The 12,480-nt window shown below is 37.7% G+C and overlaps 1 protein-coding gene across 1 annotated transcript in view; it reads left to right on the forward strand.

Moving 5' to 3' along the window:
- Window positions 1-10,350, forward strand: part of LVRN (laeverin) — a 33,555-nt gene extending 23,205 nt beyond the window's left edge. Inside the window, exons 14-20 of the mRNA XM_085042579.1 lie at window positions 635-788; window positions 1,678-1,772; window positions 2,457-2,564; window positions 6,268-6,438; window positions 7,746-7,886; window positions 9,493-9,568; window positions 10,118-10,350. Of these exons, the coding sequence (XP_084898705.1) occupies window positions 635-788; window positions 1,678-1,772; window positions 2,457-2,564; window positions 6,268-6,438; window positions 7,746-7,886; window positions 9,493-9,568; window positions 10,118-10,264 (892 nt within the window). The 3' untranslated portion in view covers window positions 10,265-10,350. The remainder of the gene's footprint in view (window positions 1-634; window positions 789-1,677; window positions 1,773-2,456; window positions 2,565-6,267; window positions 6,439-7,745; window positions 7,887-9,492; window positions 9,569-10,117) is intronic.
- Window positions 10,351-12,480: the final 2,130 nt, after the last annotated feature.

Genomic DNA, 12,480 nt, shown 5'->3' on the forward strand with positions numbered 1-12,480 from the left:
AGTTAATAAGGAATGCAACTGTGAAGTATAGAACTATGCTGCTATATAAGTACATCAAAAATGGTTTTTTTTCTGAATGACAGGGGCTTGACTTGGAATTTTATTGTGAAATAATGAATTCTATGCTTATTCCACACTGGGGGACAGAAATGCCATGCTGAATTCCATGAATAGTGCACATGTGAATTAAATTGTTTGATTTTTACAATAATGTATATTCCACAAAAGAACATGTAATGAAAATAAATTGTTTTGCAATTAAAAAAAAGTATTATAACTAAAACAGTGCTTTTCTTTGTTTTGTTCCTGTGGGCCTGACACATCCTATTAATGTGTTTGCACCGTGCCTTGCAGACACAAGCAGATACAGTGTGCATACTGCCATGCTTGCTGCCATGATTGTCCTATAGTTTGGATAGTGGCACTGTGCTCCTTAATAGCTGTTTTGAGAGTTCAGCTCCTAAAATCACCATTGCTTTATATTTATTTTTTTCCAGTGTGTTTTCTAGGTCACTTTCCACACAGCATCCTGATGTTTTATTGTCTGCTTCATAAATAAACAGGTATTTGTTGTAGGTAAATAATGTGAATCAGTATGCTAAAATGTGTGTTGTTTGGGGTTTTTTTTACATAGTTTTGGATATGTTCCGATTGAAACAGCACTTGAACTAACGAAATACCTTGCCAGAGAAGATGAACTCTTCATATGGAATGTGGTATTGTTAAACCTAGTACCTGATAATTTGGAAAGTACACTGAGGAGCTATGAAGTATATCCACTTTTAAAGGTATGACCATTTTGTTAGTTAGCAAAGATACTAAGCCATGCAAATATATCAGTCTAAAATTAATGCTTTTTAAATTCTCAAGAATGTAGTGGTGACTATGAGGGGTCATTCTTGTCATTCCTTTTGCATGATTTTATCAACTTTTTTTTAATAGGAGGAGATATTTAATTATACATATTAGTCAATGATAAGTCTTGTTGAATCCTGGGTGATTCTTATTGAAAAGTAGAAATATATTAATATTCTTTACATTGAGCTTCACCCTTAGGTTATTTGAAAGTAAGAATCAGGAAAATACAGCTATTAGTCAGTAGTAAGTGAGAAAACCAACACTGCTATGGATAAAAGGTATATAATATATATGTGCTCTGTGCTTTGTACTGCCTTTCCATTCATTCTCATGGAGTGAAAGAAGGAATTTGGTTTAGATACTATGGGAAATTATTCTCTCCCATATTTGACTTACCTGAGATAATATTGTCATATTTATTTCCTTGACTTCTATTTGAAGATTTCATTTATATTGGAAGTATAATTGCACAGTATTAGTTCTCTTAAGTTCTAAAAAGTGAAGGTATGTTAAAAGTAATTGAGAAGAACAAAGTATTTCGTGTTGAGAAGGGCTTTTTCCTGATTGTTTCTCTGAGGATTTTTCTTTCATTATAAGTTTGAAAGTCTTAGTGATGTGAAATGGTAATGTGCCAGTTTGAATTGAGATACAGGTATATTGAATTTTAGACCAACTTTTTATTTTACTTTAATGTCCTGTGTTTTCAAGAAATTAATAGTGGTAAATTTTTAGAATAAATCTGAGTAAATAAGAGAAAATACAGAAAAATTAAAACTTGCATCTAAATGAAAGTAATTTTTCTTTCCCTTCTTTTAAAAGAAATACCTTTTAAAGAGAATGTTGCCAATATACCATTATTATGCAGGTTCTATACGTCAAAATGTTGATGCTTTGGAAGAAGACTATTTTGCTCAGTAAGTATTCTGCTTTTCTCAAAAGTCTTTTTCTGGTGTGATTGGATCTGATACATTGCAGTTTGCTTTTGTAAATTTAAATACAAGATACAGGAATAATTCCCTAACTAATGTGAACATAACTGTATTGTTATTTTACTGTCCTGCAAGTGTGTACTACTTATGATGACATTGCCAATGAAATTGGAATAACAGGATAGGAACATAAAGGATGATAGTTTAAGGATCTTAGCAATAGCTTTCATTTATCAGAGAACATGCTCAACAGACTGCTGCTAGTTGAAGAAAAACTGACAGTAATGAACTTAAGATATGATTTTTGGATCAATCACTAAAACTTTAAAATGTTTCATTTTGCAAGGCCACTGCAGCCACAGGCTTGAACATCAGAGTGATTTGGACTAGATGGAACCAGTACCTTAAAACTTCCAGGAGGGATATAAACCACACAAAAAACTAACAAAAAATGTAGTACATTGGTTGCCTCACTAATATCTGTTAATATTAACGTCAGGAGACAGTTATTGTTTGTTTAATTATTTTATTAAAACTCAGCTGCTCCTAGTAGAGGTTCTTGGGGGCTAAGAGCATCACGTTTTGAAACTGTGGTGGTCAGACACAGTTCAAGCACCCCAAATGTGGTATGAATATCTTTTATATTTACTGTTTTAATTTCCCTTCAAGAGTGTATTTGGAAAAACTCTTTGCAACAGCGTGCTGGCTGGGCCTCCAAGACTGTTTGGACCTGTCATCTGAACTGTATGCTAAGTGGATGGACAACCCTGAGTACAAGTAAGAATGATGATCTGCTCTCTTAGAGCTGTGCATGTCTAAGGGAGGTGGAAAGTTAAAAGGCTCTTACAAGAGGGAGGCAGAATGAGAAATGCCTCTGTACACTGCTTTCGTTTCTCAACAGAATGACAAAATTTAAGACAACTATGTCTCCCCAACCTCCTCCTCTTCCCGAAATCCCAGTTTTATGATGATTTCATAATTATTGCTTTTACATAGGCTTTACAGGCTGCAGGATGCAGATTTTTCCATGAAGACCAAAATCTGGTTAGCCATGTAACAGATGAACCTCCTTTTAGCTCTAATGTCCCATATGGCACAGTCCCTTTGCTGCAGTACAGCCTTGGGGGTGCCACAGGTACCCACTCAGCTTCTAAGCTTCTCTTAATAACACAGAGTGAAGTGATGTTTGCATGATTCAGCCCTCTGCCCAGGGTGAGCCTGTCAGGGTGCCTTGCATGTTCTGTGTTCACATAAAGGTGTTGGGAACAGCTGCCTGTCCTTATGCTGATACTGGAGCCTAGTGGTCAGGGGTCTGGACTGTGAGAATAGAGTCTGGACTCTACCAGGAAGAGAATTTCTGTATTCAAGTATTGCATCCTTAAAGAAAATTTATCATGTATTGAAATTATTATTCTCTTTTCCTCCCTCTTTCTTTCGATGTCTTTCTATGCAATAGTCAAATAATATTGGCACCGGTGAGTGAATATTTAAAGTTTATTTTTATTTGTTGTAGTTGTGATAAATATTTTGTTGCTATTTGTATCTCTGTTGCTTTATGTAGTTGGCTAAGTAAATGGAACTTGTACTATTATGTCTGAATTTTCTAAAATAGCTTCACAGTGATCATTCTCATGAAAGCCAAACTAAGTTTTGCAGTTAGATGGAAAAGTTTAAATACCTTAAATACATTTTGTTCAGTTTTAGAGAGACTATTCTTGCAATTTCACACTATAGACAACGTTGTGCTGAATTGTCAGTCTATTTTCAAAATAGTCATCTTGCCTTATTAATAATATTTGAGGTCATGGAATACCACATACCTTGCTTGACCTGAAAAGCTGAAAAGTCACTGAAATATATTAGCTGATTGGGTTTTGAACTTCATAAAGAATATTAATTTTGCTGTCCTTGAGTCTGACAAAATTTCAAAGGGATTTTACTGGGCTATAAGAGTGGGAAAAATTAAGATCTGAATTTTGTTACGTAAAAAAATGATCATATTTTAAGAAGAAAACCCCATAGAAGACATGACACTTCCTAGGTTTCAAGTGACAAATCACTGTTCCCATGCAGTTAATGAAGAGACTTTTCATGTGCTGGTTAGGAAAGAGGCACACTACACTTTTGCCCCATATTTCACAGACAAATCCCTTTAGATGCTTGTATGTTCTCCATGCTAAGAGCAAATTCATAACAGCATGCTACAGCTGTCCTGCCACAGGTGGAACCCAATAGGATTCTCACATCTGTTGAACTAAGTAATGCTTTTCTGTTCAGATTGGGTAATGAACTTTCAGCTGAACATTTCCAAACCATTCCTGGAAGAATGTAACTGGACTTGACAGTGCATTTTTATCTGTTTCGTGGAAATAACAACCTAAGAGCTGTAATTCCCAGCCAATTTCTCAGTTTTATTATTTTTTCATTACAGGAGTGTAGTGAAGGTTGTTAAATTAATGTGCTCTTTTAAGTGCTGTTACTGGCTTGTCTTTTGAAAGAAGGAAACTACCCTAGAGGGAGGGAGGGAATGTAAATTGCTGTACATTTTACTTATTTAATAAAGGTTCAACTATACTGTTGCTATGCTCAAAAACTAAGAAATCACTATGTAATTTCTATACTGGTTCCAAAAAAACAGTGTAAAATCACCTGCCCTGCTTTCCAGCGGCTTTTTGCATCTTCCCCAAGATCCAGAAGTGAGGAATCCTGGCAGGCCAGTAATGTCAAATCACACAGCCACTACCAGGAAAAATATCAAGATTAGTAATTCACACCCCACATCTAATATAAACTCAAGCTCCAAAGTCCCTCTGCACCATAGCAGTCACCCTCTGGGAACCACACAACATTAAGCACTTCAGGGTCACCATAGATGTCACCAGCTGACCATTGTCCCACACTAGGCTGCTGGTCCAGCCTGCCTTGAATGTTGAACACCAGATCTGCAGCCAAATGACAGACAGAACTTGTCTATTTACACTTCCTCCACAACAACTTTATATTTAGTGAGGAACATTTTCTTGCAGCTACTGGAACAGCTTCAGTAGCAAAATGAATAGCTGTACCTTGGCCAAAATAGCTTTGCCCTGTAATCACCTTACCATGACCCCTTGCTGCAACATTATTAAAGGACTATTAAACAAATTATTAGACCCTGTAACTCAAATAAGGTCTGTCATAGAAGGATTCCTCACAGGACTATACTTTAGCTTGACATAACTGCTCTACATGTCTCAGTAGCAAGCCCCTTATGTCCCAGCAAATATCTAGGTAAATGAATCCAAATTATTTTTTGAAGTAAATACGGAACATGTCCACACTTTCTGTTATTGTCATAGTGAAGCCCTCCATCTGCAACAGGATTACAAAAATCCCTGCATCTTGCCTTTCACTAACAAGGGATGTCTGTCATGCAAGACACCCAACTCTCTTTCCTACTAGCCCTTTATCTCCAGAGTTTATAAAATCCTGTTCTCTACTTGTACTCTGAAGATTGATGTCATATATTCTTCCAAGTGATTTACTCTTTTGGCATCATCCTCATTTTCTCTAGGATAGTCTGCTGAAACCCAGGAATTTTTCCCAAATTGTATTGAAGTTTGAATTTGCTGTTTCCAGTTTTGGGCTTAAAGAATGTCTTTTGTGACCAGAAACTTGTCTGGTTTTTGAAGTATATATGCTGATCAAAGGGAAAATAATATTTACACCTCTACTTACAATCATGGTCTAATGCAATGATAAGGCGACTAATAGTATGACTTTGGAAAGTCAAATGTTTTGCTTGTAGCAATTGGACCAATTATTCTGTAGGGAATTAGTCCAAAATACCATGAGTTGAAACTGTTTTCAGATAGCCTGCATAGTAGAGTACTGCTACCACTGGAAAGTATTTACAATATCTTAATGTCAGGGACACATCATTGCTACAGGAGAAATTTTCTGTTCAGCCTTTGCATACAGAGCATTACAGGTAGTGTTTGCATTTAGTTATGAAATTCATTGCCATGTTGAGGCCTCTTCCCTGGAGTGTGAGTAACAGGAGGCCCCTGTTGCACAGAAAAATGTCCCTTCTGTTTCCTTTTGTGTTGCAAATGGCTCTTCCTACTGGATGCACTCCCTCAAGAAACTTTGAAAAGGCTGGTCTGGGATGATGCACATACACAGTGGTACAGTTTTTAATGGTGTGATCCATTTCCTAGGCTGTGATGGGAAACAGTGGCATTGACACTGAATGTACACCAAATAGTCTGGTCCAATTGCTCTAAAAAATGTCAGGGTTTTTGGTTTTCCTTTAAACTGATGTTTTTTCAATGCTTAAATCATAAATAAACCAATCAAATTTCCTATAGTTATTCACATTATTATATTTCCATTGTGTATCTTTTTAAGTGTGAATAAACATTTGCTTTCAGTTATGCATTAACAATGGGGTCTTCCTCTAAAACAGTATAGTACCTTTTAATTGTATTTTGCTTTGCAGAATTCCCCTTTTGATTAGAAGAATAGTCTGCTGCTATGGTGTTGCAGTGGGAAGTGATAAAGAATGGAATTTTGCATGGGAAATGTATAACCATACTGACTCCACAGAGGAAGATGAAGACATCCTGCTCCATGCCATGAGCTGTGCCAAAGAGTCATGGTTACTTCACAGGTGACCTTGATCAAAGTGTACCTTTGTGTACATAGAAGTAAATAATAAGAACAAAAATACTTTGCTGTGCAAAGCTGGTGAAGGTTTGCTTGCCACAGAAGCATGTGTCTTGTCAACCACTGGCAAAGTTTTAAGACTTTTCTTAGGGAGCAAGTATAAAAAATGGGGTAAACAAAAAACAAATAATCCTTCTCCAGATACAACATGTGTGTCATCAAGTCTTAAGTCCTGATTCCACGTGGGCCAACCAAAAAGTTAAGACATATATCTAAGAGTTTTGTCAAAATGTCCAGACCAGAGTTTGGAACATTGTGTTTATTTTCTTTTACTGGCCTCTGTGTCAGGAAAAACATGTTGAATTCTCTAATCTGTCATGTTTATACTACCTAAAGTATTGGTTAAGGAATGGCATTAAAAATTATCATCCAAGCATTTGCATAAACTCCATGGGTCTAAAGGTCTGGAAGTAGCATTTTAACTCCTTTCAGACACCTGCTCTAGTGTGGCAGTCATTTGGGAAGACAGAAAAAATATGACTGAGAATAAGACAAGAAGTGTTGCAAAGAATTGCCCAATCAGCTATGCTGATTTCCCACTTAACCTATGATCCATTATTGCCTTTTTTCTTGCAACAGGCTAGCACTATTCCCTAATAAGATCTGGGGGTTCTGATGAGCTTCTTCCTCCACGTGCCTTAGTAGCTGATAAGCCAATCTATTTTTTGAAATCCCACCCTGGGAGTTTTTTGGGGTGAAGAATATTAAGATGTGTTTTTCCTGTCCCTCACAATACTTCGTCCATTATATTAAGCATAGTGGTGGCATGCAAAGGGGAGAAACCCAACTCAACTACTCTACCCATAAAGGACCTGCCTGCAAGACTCTATGAGAAAATAACTCTAAAAGGGTTCATTTGAAAGTAGGAAAATGCAAGGTAAAAATACTGGGGCAACAAAGAGAATAATTACTTTTCAAGATATCCAGGCATCTGAATTTCTTGCAGTTGCAAGAAAATGTCAGTCACTGCCTCTGACATCTTTAGCACACACCTCCTAAAACACTTCTGAAATCCTGCTTTAACAGTCTTGAAAAAACTTCTTAGTGGGTCCTGTTATAGGGGACCCTATGAATAGGTGACATTTGTGTAACAGTGTCTCATTGCTGGCATACACTATAGGCTCCAAGTCACAGTGAAGTGAATCCCCTGAAATTTTCGTGAACTGGATTATATATCCAGATTGCAATATTGTGTATTTCCACTGTAAAACAGGAAGTGACAGGTTCATTTCTTCTCTGCTTTTCTAACAGGTACTTGCAGTATGGACTCAGTGACACATTATTTTCTTCCAATTGCACTTCAGACATCATCTCACATGTGATGACGAAGGATATTGGGCATCGTATAGCCTGGGAATTTGTTACGGAAAATTGGCCACTTTTAAGTCAAGGGTAAGAGATAAGTTTTGGCTTCCTTTAATTCCTGTGGCTCTTTGGCTTCTTCCTCTACCTTTATCTTTGAGCTGTAAAGTTCAGGTCTCAATTTTCCTTCCAGAGATGGCTATTTGTAGTGTTTGACTCAACTAAGTATGCAGAACAGAGTTTTCAGAGGATTCAACTCTGATCAAGGTTTAATGCCAAAGAATAGGCTGTCAAACACAGAACACTAGAAATCAGTCTGTTCATTACTGTTTCTCTGTTTTAAGTACTCCTGGGAATTCTGACTCTGGAAATGGGTTAATCCACTAGGATTTTACAAGTGTAGGTGAAAAATGCTGAAGTAAAATCCTCACCTCTTTTTCAAAGAGAATATGCAGATATGGGGGATTAGAGCATGGGGTGTGCAAGCACTGCTAGTTCCAACTGCAGTGTTATTCCATGATTTAAATCTTGATCTTTTGCCAGCCTACCTACAGTGCTGCACGTAAACTGCAGGTGGGCTTGGTGTACCCCTCTTGAGCAAAGTAAGTATTTTGATGTCTGTTTGAAGGCTCTCTCTCTCCTTGGCAATGGTGAAAAGCAGCAGGGCTGTGGCAGAGTACATTCCAGCTGCTTTTGATGGCAGAGGAGGCGATCGTAATCCATTAGTGGCAGCATAACCAAAACCAGCCATTTGGGAACATTCAAATGTGTAAATTACTGCTAATGCTAGAAATGGCAAGTTGTAGCAGATTTGTGTCATATCCACTTATTCACTTACAGAAGTGAACTTATTCACTTACTTTTCTGTGTTCTAAATTGATGGGAAATTTGATGGAAAATTGATCAGTTATTTTCAAACTAAAAGAATAGTTTTTTCAAACTAAAAATAGCTTGAGGTGTTTATTTGTACACCTCAAGATAGCAACAGAAACACCAACTGGTTAGACACATTACTGATTAGCCTTTCTAGCTCAGTTGGCTGTATGGGCTCAGAGAGGTTTTCTGTTTCAGGCAAAGAATTCAGCTTATCAAATACCAGATCTTACTTGGAAATAAAAATGAAGGGTAATTACTGTATTTCATGCAGCTCAAATGTTTAAATTGAATATTAGTGGTAGTTCTTTAGAAGAGGAAAAAGAGTCCACAATTACAAACTTCAGATTAGTTGGTATTTGCATGTTGGAAAATGCAGTTTTCCAGCAAAACTTATGCTAACTGAATACACCTGAGCAGGGCCTCAGCATACTCAGGCCTCAGTAAAATCCTAACAAGCTACAGTGGCTTGTTTTTCTGAAAATGTTCTGTGAGAAGAATGTCATGGGAAAAAATAGGGAGTCAGAAGTGTTATGAGAAAGAAAAAGGGAGTCACCAGGAGGATCCCTGAATGTGTTAGAACAAACTGCAGATACGTGTGTAACTATAATTAGTAACATCTGTAACAGTATTTAAGTTTCTCGTTTGGTGAAATAAAATGGAGCTTGCTTATATCTCATATTGAGACTGCCGTGAGTTCCCTTTCGTCGTTATGTCATTTGCAATATAGTAAACAATAACTAAATAGTGTATTTTCAAATGAGATTAAATTTATTATATCTGCTAATGTGCTGTTTGAAGGACCTTTATCTCAATTTTACAGATATGGGCAACGATTATTGTATGATGTACTAAAAGTCATGGGAAGATTTGTCAATACAGATGTACAGATCCAAGAGGTAAACTAGAGAAGCATTTATTCTCAACTTTATTGCTGGTTTGTAAACACAAGTTTTTGATCTTTAAACAAAAGAACAAAACAACAACAAAAAGAATAGTTTTTGTTCTGGCATGTAAAGGTGTCATACTGACCTCTGTTTAATTTCTCATATTTATCCAGTGCTTGCCCCATGTATTTCTTTACTATTCAGTCCTCTCTTGTCTTTTGCTTATTACACTGATGAGAAAGATTTCTTGTTCTGTGATTGTAGAACAGGCAGCACAAGAGGATTCTGCTACCCAGCTAGTCCTAGCCAGTGTGGTACCACCTGTACCAGTGAAGTTGGCTGCATTTGAAAGGATTTTTAAAGGAACAGCAAAAGGGCACATTCTTGATATGTAAGGAGCTTTCCCACCTTAGTGTAAATCAGTAACCTTCCCCCAACCTCTTTTCAGTCTCTGTTGTCTGCCTCTTTTCTGTGCACTTCTGTCTAAAGCATCTGTCAGGCACACAGTTGCTTGCTGCAAGTGAAGTTATGTGAACTAAGATCATGTGTTTATTTCTTCAGTTGCAGGTTTTTTATAATGCCACTTTGGAAGAGGATGATAGAAGGGCTATTACACTGCTACTGGAATCTGCAAAACTTGAAAATATTGAAAGAAGAAAACTACTTAACAAAATTGCCACCTGGCTAGAGAAGAATGTAGATGACTGACTTGGAAAAAAATTTCCAGTATAGTATATGTGGTTCACTATCATGTTGGTATTCATTATAAGCTGTAATTAAAGATAAAGCACATTTTTATGAGTCCTGTGGTTGTCTTCCCACTGAAAAGTCTGGCTAAAATAATTCACAAAGAAAAGAAAGATTTAGGAAAAGAAATTACAAACATATTTGCATCTTAAATCTAAAATAATTTCCTGCTGAATGAGGTCTTAGGGATGCATTGCTAATAATAATCTAACATATAGACATAGTCCTAATCCTTTGGGGCTCTTTTCTGACTGTCCAAATGAAAGGTGTGCTGCATGTTTGTGGCAAAAACACATGAAGAAGCTGGAAAAGTTAATGTTCTGTTTTGTTTGAATTGTACAGTGAACTATAATCTGTCTCCACATTTATGTCTTTTAAATTGCAAAGAGGACAATAATTTAGAACAGTGCTGTGAAACATAAACTTCAGAATGACTTCAGACCTGTAGGGAGGAAAGGACTAAAGAATCCTCAATTCCTTAATTAAGAAATTAATGACTTGACATTCAAACTGTGTCTTTCCTTAGCAGATCTGTACTTAATGTGTCTACATTCGTGTTTGATTAGGAATGTGCTTTTTCAGAGACTCTCCTGGTTGTCTCCATTTAGCATGCTTCAGCCCCCAGGGTGGTTGTGGAGTATGTGAACTGCATTATTTTTGGACAAAATGCATCTAGGAGATGATGAGCTCCAGGGGGTGTGGCATCTGATGTTCGTTTTATCCACGGCACTAGAGTGCAACTCGTCTGATCTAGTGCTTCTGAAATTTCACAGTCCTAATTGCACTGAGGTGCTCACTGATCACAGAATCACTGAATATTTGCATTAGAAGGGACCCATCAGAATCAGAGTTCAACTCCTGTGCTGTGGATACAAGGTTAATCATCTTGCTTACACAGCATTTTCATGGTGGCTGACTGACAGAATTTAAAGATGATGTAGTTCCAATCCCTCTGTCATGGGATGGGACACCTTCCACTACATCAGGTTGCTCAAAGCACTGCCCAACCTGGCCTTGAACATGTCCAGGGATGGGAAGTGCACAGCCTTTCTGGGAAACCTGTGCCAGTACTGAAACTGTTTTGCTTCAGCATTTCCTGTGACTCCCACTAGTCAATCACCGTATGCCTCATCAGGCGGGGAAGAAACAAGAAACATCCCATAACATTCACCCAGTGCCCAGTAGGTTCAAACCCCTTCATTCCAACCATAAGAAACCACTTGTCCTTTCTAACAAGTCTTCCATGCTTTTGTTACTTTTTTCTTCATTCCAACTGACCAAAAATTTTGATTTGAAATGGCAGTATGTAAAAATTACTAAAAGAATTTTAAATAAGCTATTTTCAAATAATGGTTCCTTTAAACGGTCAATGTCTGCCTTCCAGTGGCATTCTGTATTTCAGAATTTCAGCATAGTTTTCATGGCAGAGGCACAATGGTGAAGGTGATTGCTAGGTAAGCTGCCTGAGGAGAAGCAGATCTGACTCACTTTCAGAATCCACATATTTGCACATGGTGGCATGTATCAGTAGTAGCTTTTGCTGCTGTTGAGTACGAGTTGAGTGCAGAGGTTTGGAGAGTGGGAACTGGGAAATGCAGCTAGGGAAGAAGTGGTGCATTGGAAGGATCGAGGGCAAGTCAGGAAAGCTGCTTTACTGCAGAGAGAAGTTCATTGGAGATGAATATGAGGACTTCAGGAAATTAGCTTTAACACTACTTATATGGACTGTGTGTAGGTGTTATGGGGTATGTAATTGTGAAGATATGCACATATGGGGCAATTTCCAGTAGAAACAGCTATGTCATTGATAGGATGCATTCAGTAGGCCCTGGGGGGAAAAAAGTAGATATTATGTGAAAAGACCAGATTTATTCCTGAAGTTCGGCTCTCTGCTTTGAGAGTGGAAGTCCAAAAGTTACCCTTGTTTTGCTGATATTGTATGCATGTGTGACAGGGCAGCAGACTCATGAGCTGGCAAGAGTCCATGCCAAGCTGTTCTCAGTAGAGAGGGAGAATTCAGAGTTGTTTAAGTCAAGGTTCAAGAGCACCAGCCAGCTTCTCCTCTGCACCTCCTGGCACAGTTGTCTTGCTGCCCCACTCGGCTGTGCCCCCTTTCCATCCTGGCACCCCAAGAAGTCTCCCAGGCAAGTGAGGAGATAGCCTGGGTGGCCAAGGCA

Source organism: Lichenostomus cassidix, chromosome Z (assembly GCF_008360975.1).
Source record: "Lichenostomus cassidix isolate B80296 chromosome Z, HeHo_3.0, whole genome shotgun sequence".
Lineage (NCBI taxonomy): Eukaryota > Metazoa > Chordata > Aves > Passeriformes > Meliphagidae > Lichenostomus > Lichenostomus cassidix.